The sequence below is a fragment of the Coregonus clupeaformis genome, chromosome 33 (assembly GCF_020615455.1).
Source record: "Coregonus clupeaformis isolate EN_2021a chromosome 33, ASM2061545v1, whole genome shotgun sequence".
Lineage (NCBI taxonomy): Eukaryota > Metazoa > Chordata > Actinopteri > Salmoniformes > Salmonidae > Coregonus > Coregonus clupeaformis.
The window spans coordinates 7,104,255-7,119,362 of NC_059224.1; the positions used below are offsets into that span (position 1 = coordinate 7,104,255).

General features: G+C 38.4%; 1 protein-coding gene across 4 annotated transcripts in view; it reads right to left on the reverse strand.

The window, feature by feature from the left end:
- Positions 1–2,699: 2,699 nt before the first annotated feature.
- abcd4 (ATP-binding cassette, sub-family D (ALD), member 4) overlaps positions 2,700–15,108 on the reverse strand; it is a 31,668-nt gene continuing 19,259 nt past the window's right edge. For all 4 annotated transcript variants that reach the window (XM_041860052.2, XM_041860053.2, XM_041860054.2 and 1 more), the window contains 7 exons: positions 4,991–5,139; positions 4,381–4,417; positions 4,224–4,273; positions 4,065–4,117; positions 3,671–3,747; positions 3,330–3,445; positions 2,700–3,199 (listed from right to left, as the gene is read on the reverse strand). In XM_041860052.2, coding sequence (XP_041715986.1) covers positions 3,137–3,199; positions 3,330–3,445; positions 3,671–3,747; positions 4,065–4,117; positions 4,224–4,273; positions 4,381–4,417; positions 4,991–5,139 — 545 coding nt within the window. In that variant the 3' untranslated portion in view covers positions 2,700–3,136. The remainder of the gene's footprint in view (positions 3,200–3,329; positions 3,446–3,670; positions 3,748–4,064; positions 4,118–4,223; positions 4,274–4,380; positions 4,418–4,990; positions 5,140–15,108) is intronic.

The window sequence follows — 15,108 nt, forward strand, 5'->3', positions numbered from 1 at the left end:
ACCATGCTAAAAGGGATATTCAATGTCTACCAATACGTGCCTTTCTTTGCGAGGCATTGGGAAAAACCTCCCTGGTCTTTGTGGTTGAATCTGTGTTTGAAATTCACTGCTCAACTGAGGGACCTTACAGATAATTGTATGTGTGGGGTACAGAGATGAGGCAGTCATTCAAAAATCCTGTTCAACACTATTGTTGCACGCAGTGTGAGTCCATGCAACTTATTATGTGACTTATTAAGCACATTTTTACTCCTGAATTTATTTAGGCTTGCCGTAACTGTCACACCCTGGCCTTAGTTATCTTTGTTTTCATTTATATTTTAGTTAGGTCAGGGTGTGACATGGTGAAGTATGTGTTTTGGTTTGTCTAGGGGTGTGTAGATTTCCGTGTGTTTTGTACTGTGTTTAGTGTCTAGGTGTTCTCGTTCTATGTTTGGTCTAGTGACTCCCAATCGGAGGTAACGAGTGTCAGCTGTCGGCTCGTTATCTCTGATTGGGAGCCATATTTAAACTGTCTGTGTTCACCTTGTGGTTGTGGGTTTTTGTTCCATGTTCAGTCATTGTCACTGTTGGACTTCGCTATCGTCATTTTGTTTTGTTGTTTCGTGGTTGCTTTAATATAATAAAGTCAACATGTTCAACACGTTTGCTTGGTCCGCTTCCTTAGACGATCGTGACAGAAAACCCACCATCAGGACCAAGCAGCGTGTCCAGGAATCGGCAGCCTGGACGTGGGAGCAGCGTCGGAGGGACGAGAGGCAACCCCAAGAATTTTAAGGGGGGGGCATGACAGAGGGCTGATCGGAGGCAGAGAAGGGGCGAATTCAAAGGCCACCAGGTTACGGGGGCTACTGGTCAAAGTAGGGAAAGGAGGTTTAGAGGCACGGCGAGAGGTACTGGGGTGTGTTGCCAGTCCGGTCCGGCCGTTCCAGTTCCCGGAGTAGAGCCAGTGGTGTGTGTCCCCAGTACGGTCCGGCCAGTTCGACCCCTCGCACCAAATGGACGGTCTTGCGTCTCCAGCCCATCCCAACGCGGTCCCTGCTCCACGTCCAAGCCTACGGTGTGCGCGCCAGCCCAGCCCGGCCTGTTCCTGCTCACGCACCAAGCCTCTACGGGGTGCGTCGCCAGCCCGGCCCGCCTGTTCCTGCTCCACGTAGAAGCTACGGTGTGTCGCCAGCCCAGCCCGGCCTGTTCCTGCTCCCACGCACCAAGCCTACGGGGTGCGTCGCCAGCCCGCCCCGGTCTGTTCCTGCTCCACGTACGGCCTACGGTGTGCGTCGCCAGCCAGGCTCCTGTTCCTGCTCCACCAAGCCTACGGGATGCGTCTTAAGCGCGGCCTGTTCCTGCCTTGGTGTATGAGGGTCCAGTCCTGTTCTGCCCCGCACCAGCCCTGGATCGTGTCTCACCAGTTTAAGCGCCATAGCAAGCCCCAGGGTCCAGCATGCCTGTTCCGCGCTAGCCCTGAGATCGTGTCCTCGGGGGACCACCAGTTCCGGACCACGCAACAGGCCTATAGTGCCGTCTCGGCGCAGAGTCTGTCTGCTTGGCGCCTGAACTGCCCGCTGCGGCGCCTGAACTGCCCGTCTGCCCCACGCGCCAGACTGCCTTGTCTGCCCAACGCGCCGTCTGAACCGTCTGCCATGCGCGCTGCTGGGCTGCGCGGTCTGCTACTGCCGGCTTAGCCGTCTGGCAGCCAGGCGTCGCTAGCGGGCAATCGATCCGCCAGCCGTGGCAGCAGATCTGCTCAGCCAGGGATCCGCCAGACCGCGAGAGCCATCCAGGTCTTGTTAAACCAGAGGTCGCCAGGGGCGTTGGCAGGTCTTAGGCATTCCAGCGGATCTTTTTGGCTGTGGTCATTCAATTGTTAATGGAATCGCCATTCAGTCGGTGCTGCCCCTTAGTCGGTGCTGCCCTTATCCTGGTGCTGCTCCTTTGGTGCTAGTGCCCCTTGTCCAAAAGTCTTCGCCTTAGTCGGTGCTGCCTCTTAGTCGGTGCTGCCCAATCCAGTGGGGTTAAGTTGAGGGTGCTGTTTGGGAGGCTTGGCGGGTAAGTGACTATGGTGGGGTGGGGACCACGACCAGTGCCAGAGCCGGGCCAGTGGACAGACGCCCACAGACCTCCAGACTTTGCTTGGTGCCAGAGTTGACTGCCTTAAGGGGGGTTATGTCACACTAGCCTTGTTATCTTTGTTTTCATTTATATTTTAGTTAGGTCCGGGTGGACATGGTGAAGTATGTGTTTTGGTTTGTCTAGGGGTGTGTAGATTTCCATTTGTTTTATACATGTTTGAGTGTCTAGGTGTTCTCGTTCTATGTTTGGTCTAGTGACTCCCAATCGGAGGAATGAGTGTCAGCTGTGGCTCGTTATCTCTGATTGGGAGCCATATTTAAACTGTCTGTGTTCACCTTGTGGTTGTGGGTTTTGTTCCATGTTCAGTCATTGTCACTGTTGGACTTCGCATCATATTGTTTGTTTTGTTGTTTTACTGGTTGCTTTAATATAATAAAGTCAAACAACACGTGGTTGCCTTGGTCCTTCCTTGACTGTCAGTAAAGGGGGTTGAATAGTTATTGACTCAAGACATTTCAGCTTTTCATTTTTTATTAATTTGTTTAAAAAAATTGAAAAACATAATTCCACTTTGACATTATGGAGTATTGTGTGTAGGCCAGTGACAAAAAACATCTTAATTTAATCCATTTTAAATTCAGGCTGTAACACAACACAATGTGGAAAAAGTAAAGGGGTGTGAATACTTTCTGAAGGCATTGTATGCTTACTATAGGTTAATGAGGCAATACAAATGTGATGTGACTAAAACTTGACAAAAGTGAAAGGGCATTTAGTTGACTAAAATGGACCAATGTTTTCATTATTTTGTCAAAAACTAGCATAAATAATTATTCAAATGACAGAAATGTGACTAAGACTTAATTATATTTTAGGCTAGTATGAAAAAAAAAAAAACGAAAAAAAAAAAACGTATGCACTCACTAACTGTAAGTCGCTCTGGATAAGAGCGTCTGCTAAATGACTAAAATGTAAAAAATTTAGTCAAAATGACTAAGACTAAATCTAAAAAAATGTGGTTGTGTTTTGGTTGGGTTGTGGCCAGTCATTATTTCAAGCATCACTCCTATTTTAGCTTGGTCAGCTCCCAGCGTCCCTCTCCACACAGTTTCAACGAGACGTCATGGTACTGCAGGGGGAACAGTCAGAAAGGACTTCATAACACATTCATAATCCTTCATAACACATTCATAACACATACATAAGCACTACAAAACACATGAATAAGCACTACATAAAGCTTATGTCAACTTGTGTACCTTCTCCAGGCTGCTGCGGTGTCCCAGGCTGACCAGGGTCATTCCCAGCTGCTTACATGTTCGGTACATCTGCCCCTCTGCCTCCTCCGTCAGGGCACTGGTCGCCTCGTCCAACACTGGCACACACACACACACACACACACACACACACACGGAGTTAGCACTGACAAAAAGAGCCAGAGTTCCTGTTTATACACTGAATTTTGTATTTGATGTCTTGAATCAACCGAAGTTGAATTATCTCCACCTTAGCTCTAATGTAGTCATTACACTCTTCATGAGTTTAAAGATGCATTGTATCGTATGGTTAGCATCGATGGTAATGTGGGTAGGGTACAGACCTGCGTATTTAGGCTGCAGGTAAAAGAGGCGGGCAAAGCAAAGCCTCTGCATCTCCCCTGGAGACAGAACATCATACCTGCAGAGACAGGAAGTCAGCCATTACAGTCCACCATCTAAAGCCCTACGTACTGTCAGGTCCGACATTATTATACACCCTTGATAAAATAACAAATACAGCTATCTTTTTTTAGATTGTTTTTATTACTTGTTAAACAATATCTCTTTCTCTAACCAATTGTATTGTATTAGTCTTAGCATACAATATAGCTCAGTATTTGTATTGTTTATTTTACAGTCTTTATCAAGGGTGCCCATCATGTTGGACCTGACTGTATATGTAGTACTAAAGCTACAAGACAGTCAGACCACATTTGCCATTTGTTTGTTTCTTACCAGTTCCAGTCCACAGGCTCATCCAGTCCTCCTGTCCTCTTCAGGATACTAGACTAGAACATCAGAGAGGGTTCAAGTTCAGACACAGAACCTTAGAATAACCGTAAATATAGTAAAAGCGTACAGAGTGAGACCGTAAGTATGCTAATATACACTCACCACTCCAGCTAGTTCCAGGTACTGTATGATTCTCTCATCATCCACTGACCCTGTGAAAAAAACACGGAGAAGGTTTGAACTAGGAGAAGCCTCCTAGTGACACTTTCTCTTAAATGTCAAAATGGGGCCCTGAGAATGCCATTTCACAAGACCATACCTGATAGAGGGTAGATCTCCTTCAGAGGGTAGATCACCTGTTGAAGAGAGAAAAAAATAAGTTAGTTAAATTCTATTGCACTAGTCAGCTCTTCCTCAACTGGTGAGTAGGGTTGTGAGCAAAGTATGAATGAACAAACAAACAAATTAAATGTTATCTAACCGTTCTCAGTTAGCGTTCCGTCAGTTAGGTAGGGCTTCTGGGCAATGTAGTGCCTACCTGTTCTCTGAGCGTTCCGTCAGTTAGGTAGGGCTTCTGGGCAATGTAGTGCCTACCTGTTCTCTGAGCGTTCCGTCAGTTAGGTAGGGCTTCTGGGCAATGTAGTGCCTACCTGTTCTCTGAGCGTTCCGTCAGTTAGGTAGGGCTTCTGGGCAATGTAGTGCCTACCTGTTCTCTGAGCTTCCGTCAGTTAGGTAGGGCTTCTGGGCAATGTAGTGCCTACCTGTTCTCTGAGCGTTCCGTCAGTTAGGTAGGGCTTCTGGGCAATGTAGTGCCTACCTGTTCTCTGAGCGTTCCGTCAGTTAGGTAGGGCTTCTGGGCAATGTAGTGCCTACCTGTTCTCTGAGCGTTCCGTCAGTTAGGTAGGGCTTCTGGGCAATGTAGTGCCTACCTGTTCTCTGAGCGTTCCGTCAGTTAGGTAGGGTTTCTGAGGCAGAAAGAGTATTCCCCTGGGACCGAAACACGACGTCATCTGGACATAGCCGCTGTCGGCCTCCCACAAGCGGTTCAGGACCCTCAGTAGGGAGGTCTTACCAGTGCCTGTGTTTAGGGTTGAACCATAGACGTAGTTAGACGACTCTTCTTTGTATCTGTCCCATTATGGTGTCTGTGACAGCATGTGCCATTCAGGCCATCTCCATTTTGAAGTAGTAGATTTTATTCTTCTACTATATCTACGAGTTGGTAAACCAACTGAAAGGGGTGCATACTGCCACCTGGAGTGTGTTGTTTGAACAGGTATAAAGCGTAAGGTTGGCGATTTACTGCCACCTGCAGTTATGGAATGTTTGCTCACAAGTATAATTCATTGGCTGATCCCTCCTGATGACCTGGATGGAATTATGTGATCCCTTCCTTAAACCATAGGAAGTCCCGCCCAGTTGAGTACTTTTAAGATGGTGGAAGTCTTCAATGGAAATGTCCCATGCAAAAACAGGTTATTTCTAAGTAGTGATCTCCATTTATCTCTATGGGTTGAGCATATCCACATTTCCATACCTTCAAACCCTCCTGATGTCATACCCCAGTATATGTTATACAATGGAAACCTGTCTATACTAGCATTGCCATAGTAGTGCCGTAATAACGGGTAGTCCAAAATATGTATTTATTTAAAAAGTACGAATAATAAAATGTATTCAGAAATCGAGTTTCAGCTGTATTGAACAGCATACTCTCAGTATGTCAACATACCCCGGTACATGGTTTTATCATATACCTGCCTAACTAAGGTTGCAAAATTCAGCTAAAATTGAGGAGGGAATAAACAGAAAATTCAACAAAACTGGGATTTATGGAAAACCTGTATAATTTGGGTAAAGTTACCTGAATTTTGCATCCCTATGTACAACCCTACCAAACATAAGGTATTATAATATACCTGTCCACCCCTACCTGTATATTATAATATACCTGTCCTGTCTACCTGTATATTATAATAAACCTGTCCTGTCTACCTGTATATTATAATAAACCTGTCCTGTCTACCTGTATATTATAATAAACCTGTCCTGTCTACCTGTATATATAATAACTCTGTCTACCTGTATATTATAATAAACCTGTCCTGTCTACCTGTATATTATAATATACCTGTCCTGTCTACCTGTATATTATAATAAACCTGTCCTGTCTACCTGTATATTATAATAATACCTGTCTTGTCTACCTGTATATTATAATAAACCTGTCCTGTCTACCTGTATATTATAATATACCTGTCTTGTCTACCTGTATATTATAATAAACCTGTCCTGTCTACCTGTATATTATAATATACCTGTCTTGTCTACCTGTATATTATAATATACCTGTCCTGTCTACCTGTATATTATAATAAACCTGTCCTGTCTACCTGTATATTATAATATACCTGTCTTGTCTACCTGTATATTATAATAAACCTGTCTTGTCTACCTGTATATTATAATATACCTGTCCTGTCTACCTGTATATTATAATAAACCTGTCCTGTCTACCTGTATATTATAATATACCTGTCTTGTCTACCTGTATATTATAATAAACCTGTCCTGTCTACCTGTATATTATAATAAACCTGTCCTGTCTACCTGTATATTATAATAAACCTGTCCTGTCTACCTGTATATTATAATAAACCTGTCCTGTCTACCTGTATATTATAATAAACCTGTCTTGTCTACCTGTATATTATAATAAACCTGTCCTGTCTACCTGTATATTATAATAAACCTGTCCTGTCTACCTGTATATTATAATAAACCTGTCCTGTCTACCTGTATATTATAATATACCTGTCTTGTCTACCTGTATATTATAATAAACCTGTCCTGTCTACCTGTATATTATAATAAACCTGTCTCTGTCTACCTGTATATTATAATAAACCTGTCCTGTCTACCTGTATATTATAATATACCTGTCTTGTCTACCTGTATATTATAATATACCTGTCTTGTCTACCTGTATATTATAATAAACCTGTCCTGTCTACCTGTATATTATAATAAACCTGTCCTGTCTACCTGTATATTATAATAAACCTGTCCTGTCTACCGTGTATATTATAATATACCTGTCTTGTCTACCTGTATATTATAATAAACCTGTCCTGTCTACTCTGTATATTATAATATACCTGTCTTGTCTACCTGTATATTATAATAAACCTGTCCTTGTCTACCTGTATATTATAATATACCTGTCTTGTCTACCTGTATATTATAATAAACCTGTCCTGTCTACCTGTATATTATAATAAACATGTCCTGTCTACCTGTATATTATAATATACCTGTCTTGTCTACCTGTATATTATAATAAACCTGTCCTGTCTACCTGTATATTATAATAAACCTGTCCTGTCTACCTGTATATTATAATAAACCTGTCCTGTCTACCTGTATATTATAATATACCTGTCTTAGTCTACCTGTATATTATAATAAACCTGTCCTGTCTACCTGTATATTATAATATACCTGTCCTGTCTACCTGTATATTATAATAAACCTGTCCTGTCTACCTGTATATTATAATATACCTGTCATACCTGTCTACCTGTATGTTATAATATACCTGTCCTTACCTCTACCTGTATATTATAATATACCTGTCAACCCCTACCTGTATATTATAATATACCTGTCTCCCTACCTGTATATTATAATATACCTGTCTCCCCCCTACCTGTATATTATAATATACCTGTCTACCCTTACTGTATATTATAATATACCTGTCTACCCCTACCTGTGATATTATAATATACCTGTCAACCCCCTACCTGTAAGTTATAAATATACCTGTCAACCCCTACCTGTATATTGATAATATACCTGTCTCCCCCTTACCTGTATATTATAATATACCTGTCTACCCTACCTGTATATTATAATATACCTGTACTCCCCCTACCTGTATATTATAATATACCTGTCAAACCCCTACCTGTATATTATAATATACCTGTCAACCCCTACCTGTATATTATAATATACCTGTCAACCCCTACCTGTATATTATAATATACCTGTCTTCCCCCTACCTGTATATTATAATATACCTGTCACTTTCTACCTGTATATTATAATATACCTGTCTACCCCTACCTGTATATTATAATATACCTGTCTATCTACCTGTATATTATAATATACCTGTCAATCTACCTGTATATTATAATATACCTGTCAACCCTGTCTACCTGTATATTATAATATACCTGTCATGTCTACCTGTATATTATAATATACCTGTCCTGTCTACCTGTATATTATAATAAACCTGTCCTGTCTACCTGTATATTATAATATACCTGTCCTGTCTACCTGTATATTATAATAAACCTGTCCTGTCTACCTGTATATTATAATATACCTGTCAACCCCTACCTGTATATTATAATATACCTGTCTACTCTCCTGTATATTATAATAAACCTGTCCATGTCTACTGCCTGTATATTATAATATACCTGTCTATCTCCCTGTATATTATAATATACCTGTCCTGTCTACCTGTATATTATAATATACCTGTCTTGTCTACCTGTATATTATAATAAACCTGTCCTTGTCTACCTGTATATTATAATATACCTGTCTTTGTCTACCTGTATATTATAATAAACCTGTCCTGTCTACCTGTATATTATAATATACCTGTCTTGTCTACCTGTATATTATAATAAACCTGTCCTGTCTACCTGTATATTATAATAAACCTGTCCTGTCTAACTGATATTGAATAATGATACCTGTCTTGTCTACCTGTATATTATAATAAACCTGTCCTGTCTACCTGTATATTATAATATACCTGTCTTGTCTACCTGTATATTATAATAAACCTGTCCTGTCTACCTGTATATTATAATATACCTGTCCTGTCTACCTGTATATTATAATAAACCTGTCTGTCTACCTGTATATTATAATATACCTGTCTGTCTACCTGTCTATTATATTCTTACCTGTATATTATAATAAACCTGTCCTGTCTACCTGTATATTATAATATACCTGTCAACCCCTACCTGTATATTATAATATACCTGTCAATCCCCTACCTGTATATTATAATATACCTGTCTGCTACCTGTATGTTATAATATACCTGTCACCCCCTACCTGTATATTATAATATACCTGTTCACTCTACCTGTATATTATAATATACCTGTCACCCTCTACTGTATATTATAATATACCTGTCAACCCCTACCTGTATATTATAATATACCTGTCTACCCCTACCTGTATATTATAATATACCTGTCACCCCTACCTGTATATTATAATATACTGTTACCTACCTGTATATTATAATATACCTGTCTACCCCTACCTGTATATTATAATATACCTGTCAACCCCTACCTGTATATTATAATATACCTGTCAACCCCTACCTGTATATTATAATATACCTGTCAACCCCTACCTGTATATTATAATATACCTGTCTCCCCCTACCTGTATATTATAATATACCTGTCTACCCCTACCTGTATATTATAATATACCTGTCTACCCCTACCTGTATATTATAATATACCTGTCCCCTACCTGTATATTATAATATATCACCCCCTACCTGTATATTATAATATACCTGTCAATCCCTACCTGTATATTATAATATACCTGTCAACGCCTACCTGTATATTATAATATACCTGTCCCCTCTACCTGTATATTATAATATACCTGTCTACCCCCTACCTGTATATTATAATATACCTGTCATCCCTACCTGTATATTATAATATACCTGTCTGTCTACCTGTATATTATAATATACCATGTCTAGCCCTCCTGTATATTATAATATACCTGTCCTGTCTACCTGTATATTATAATATACCTGTAAATCCCCTACCTGTATATTATAATATACCTGTCTACCCCTACCTGTATATTATAATATACCTGTCCTGCCTACCTGTATATTATAATATACCTGTCATACTGTAATACATCTACCTGTATATTATAATATACCTGTCATCCCTACCTGTATATTATAATATACCTGTCTATCGCCCCTACCTGTATATTATAATATACCTGTCTACCTTATATACTGATACTGTATATTATAATATACCTGTTCACCCCTACCTGTATATTATAATATACCTGTTCAACCCCTACCTGTATATTATAATATACCTGTCCTGTCTACCTGTATGTTATAATATACCTGTCCTGTCTACCTGTATATTATAATATACCTGTCTACCCCTACCTGTATATTATAATATACCTGTCCTGTCTACCTGTATATTATAATATACCTGTCCTATCTACCTGTATATTATAATATACCTGTCTACTCTACCTGTATATTATAATATACCTGTCTTCCCCTACCTGTATATTATAATATACCTGTCTACCTCTACCTGTATATTATAATATACCTGTCTACCCCCTACCTGTATATTATAATATACCTGTCTACTCTGCCTGTATGTTATAATATACCTGTCCTGTCTACCTGTATATTATAATATACCTGTCACTGCCCTACCTGTATATTATAATATACCTGTCTCCCCCTACCTGTATATTATAATATACCTGTCTGTTCTACCTGTATATTATAATATACCTGTCCTGTCCCTACCTGTATATTATAATATACCTGTCCACCCCTACCTGTATATTATAATATACCTGTCTTGTCTACCTGTATATTATAATATACCTGTCCTGTCTACCTGTATGTTATAATATACCTGTCGCCCTACCTGTATATTATAATATACCTGTCCACCCCCCTACCTGTAGTACTATAATATACCTGTCTTGTCTACCTGTATATTATAATATACCTTCCTGTCTATCTACCTGTATATATATATACCTGTCCTGTCTACCTGTATATTATAATATACCTATCCTACCTGTATATTATAATTACCTGTCCTGTCTACCTGTATATAAATATACCTGTCTACCCTACCTGATTATCTACCTTGTATTATTATACTGTCTTACCTGTGTATTATAATATACCTGTCCTGTCTACCTGTATATTATAATATACCTGTCAACCCTGTATATAATATACCAACCCCTACCTGTACTATAATATACCTGTCTCCCCTACCTGTATATTATAATATACCTGTCTACCCCTACCTGTATATTATAATATACCTGTCTACCCCTACCTGTATATTATAATATACCTGTCTACCCCTACCTGTATATTATAATATACCTGTCAACCCCTACCTGTATATTATAATATACCTGTCAACCCCTACCTGTATATTATAATATACCTGTCAACCCCTACCTGTATATTATAATATACCTGTCCTGTCTACCTGTATATTATAATATACCTGTCAACCCCTACCTGTATATTATAATATACATGTCTACCCCTACCTGTATATTATAATATACCTGTCCTGTCTACCTGTATATTATAATATACCTGTCAACCCCTACCTGTATATTATAATATACCTGTCTACCCCTCCCTGTATATTATAATATACCTGTCCTGTCTACCTGTATATTATAATATACCTGTCAACCCCTACCTGTATATTATAATATACCTGTCTACCCCTCCCTGTATATTATAATATACCTGTCCTGTCTACCTGTATATTATAATATACCTGTCAACCCCTACCTGTATATTATAATATACATGTCTACCCCTACCTGTATATTATAATATACCTGTCTCCCCCTACCTGTATATTATAATATACCTGTCTATCCCTACCTGTATATTATAATATACCTGTCTACCTCTACCTGTATATTATAATATACCTGTCTACCCCTACCTGTATATTATAATATACCTGTCTACCTCTACCTGTATATTATAATATACCTGTCTACACCTACCTGTATATTATAATATACCTGTCTACCCCTACCTGTATATTATAATATACCTGTCCTGTCTACCTGTATATTATAATATACCTGTCCTGTCTACCTGTATATTATAATATACCTGTCTACCCCTACCTGTATATTATAATATACCTGTCCTGTCTACCTGTATATTATAATATACCTGTCCTGTCTACCTGTATATTATAATACACCTGTCTACCCCTACCTGTATATTATAATATACCTGTCTTCCTCTACCTGTATATTATAATACACCTGTCTACCTCTACCTGTATACTATAATATACCTGTCTACCCCTACCTGTATATTATAATATACCTGTCCACCCCTACCTGTATATTATAATATACCTGTCTTGTCTACCTGTATATTATAATATACCTGTCCTGTCTACCTGTATATTATAATATACCTGTCCTGTCCTACCTGTATATTATAATATACCTGTCCACCCCTACCTGTATATTATAATATACCTGTCTTGTCTACCTGTATATTATAATATACCTGTCCTGTCTACCTGTATATTATAATATACCTGTCCACCCCTACCTGTATATTATAATATACCTGTCACACCCTACCTGTATATTATAATATACCTGTCTTGTCTACCTGTATATTATAATATACCTGTCCTGTCTACCTGTATATTATAATATACCTGTCCACCCCTACCTGTATACTATAATATACCTGTCTTGTCTACCTGTATATTTATAATATACCTGTCCTGTCTCTACCTGTATACATAATATACCGTCTGTCCTACCTGTATATTATAATATACCTGTCCTGTCCTACCTGTATACTATAATATACCTGTCTTGTCTACCTGTATATTATAATATACCTGTCTTGTCTACCTGTATATTATAATATACCTGTCACCCCTACCTGTATACTATAATATACACTGTCCTGTCTACCTGTATACTATAATATACCTGTCTACTCTACCTGTATATTATAATATACCTGTCAACCCCCTACCTGTATATTATAATATACCTGTCCAGTCTACCTGTATATTATAATATACCTGTCCTGTCTACCTGTATATTATAATATACCTGTCTACCCCTACCTGTATATTATAATATACCTGTCCACCCCCTACCTGTATATTATAATATACCTGTCCTGTCTACCTGATATTATAATATACCTGTCTACCCCTACCTGTATATTATAATATACCTGTCTACGTTCCCTCCTGTATATTATAATATACCTGTCCACCCTACCTGTATGTTATAATATACCTGTCCACCCCTACCTGTATATTATAATATACCTGTCCTGTCTACCTGTATATTATAATATACCTGTCCTGTCTACCTGTATATTATAATATACCTGTCCAACCCCTACCTGTATATTATAATATACCTGTCTACCCCCTACCTGTATATTATAATATACCTGTCTTGTCTACCTGTATATTATAATATAACTGTCCTGTCTACCTGTATATTATAATATACCTGTCTACCCCCTACCTGTATATTATAATATACCTGTCCACCTCTACCTGTATATTATAATATACCTGTCTCCCTACCTGTATATTATAATATACCTGTCTACTCTACCTGTATATTATAATATACCTGTCTACCTACCTGTATATTATAATATACCTGTCTACCCGCCTACCTGTATGTTATAATATAACTGTCCACCCCTACCTGTATATTATAATATACCTGTCGTTATCTGTATATTATAATATACCTGTCCTGTCTACCTGTGTATTATTATATACCTGTCTACCCCTACCTGTGTATTATAATATACCTGTCCACCCCCTACCTGTATATTATAATATACCTGTCCAGTCTACCTGTATATTATAATATACCTGTCCTGTCTACCTGTATGTTATAATATACCTGTCTACTCCCTACCTGTATATTATAATATATGTCAACCCCTGTATATTATAATATACCTGTCTTGCTACCTGTATATTATAATATACCTGTCCTGTCTACCTGTGTATTATAATATACCTGTCCACCCCCTACCTGTATATTATAATATACCTGTCTTGTCTACCTGTATATTATAATATACCTGTCCTGTCTACCTGTATATTATAATATACCTGTCACCCCTACCTGTATATTATAATATACCTGTCATCCTCTACCTGTATATTATAATATACCTGTCCTGTCTACCTGTATATTATAATATACCTGTATACTCTCTACCTGTATATTATAATATACCTGTCCACCCCTACCTGTATATTATAATATACCTGTCTACCTCTACCTGTATATTATAATATACCTGTCTACCTCTACCTGTATATTATAATATACCTGTCTCATTTCTACCTGTATATTATAATATACCTGTCTACCCCTACCTGTATATTATAATATACCTGTTGCTACCTGTATATTATAATATACCTGTCCTGTCTACCTGTATATTATAATATTCTGCCCACCTGTATATTATAATATACCTGTCTACCCCTACCTGTATATTATAATATACCTGTCCTGTCTTGTTGTCTTGTCTACCTGTATATTATAATACACCTGTCTACCCCCTTACCTGTATATTATAATATACCTGTCTCTCTACCTGTATATTATAATACACCTGTCTACCCTACCTGTATATTATAATATACCTGTCTACCCCTACCTGTATATTATAATATACTGTCTCACCTCTACCTGTATAATATAATATACCTGTCTTGTCTACCTGTATATTATAATATACCTGTCCTGTCTACCTGTATATTATAATATACCTGTCCTGTCCTACCTGTATATTATAATATACCTGTCCACCCCTACCTGTATATTATAATATACCTGTCTTGTCTACCTGTATATTATAATATACCTGTCCTGTCTACCTGTATATTATAATATACCTGTCCACCCCTACCTGTATATTATAATATACCTGTCCACCCCTACCTGTATATTATAATATACCTGTCTTGTCTACCTGTATATTATAATATACCTGTCCTGTCTACCTGTATATTATAATATACCTGTCCACCCCTACCTGTATATTATAATATACCTGTCCACCCCTACCTGTATACTATAATATACCTGTCTTGTCTACCTGTATATTATAATATACCTG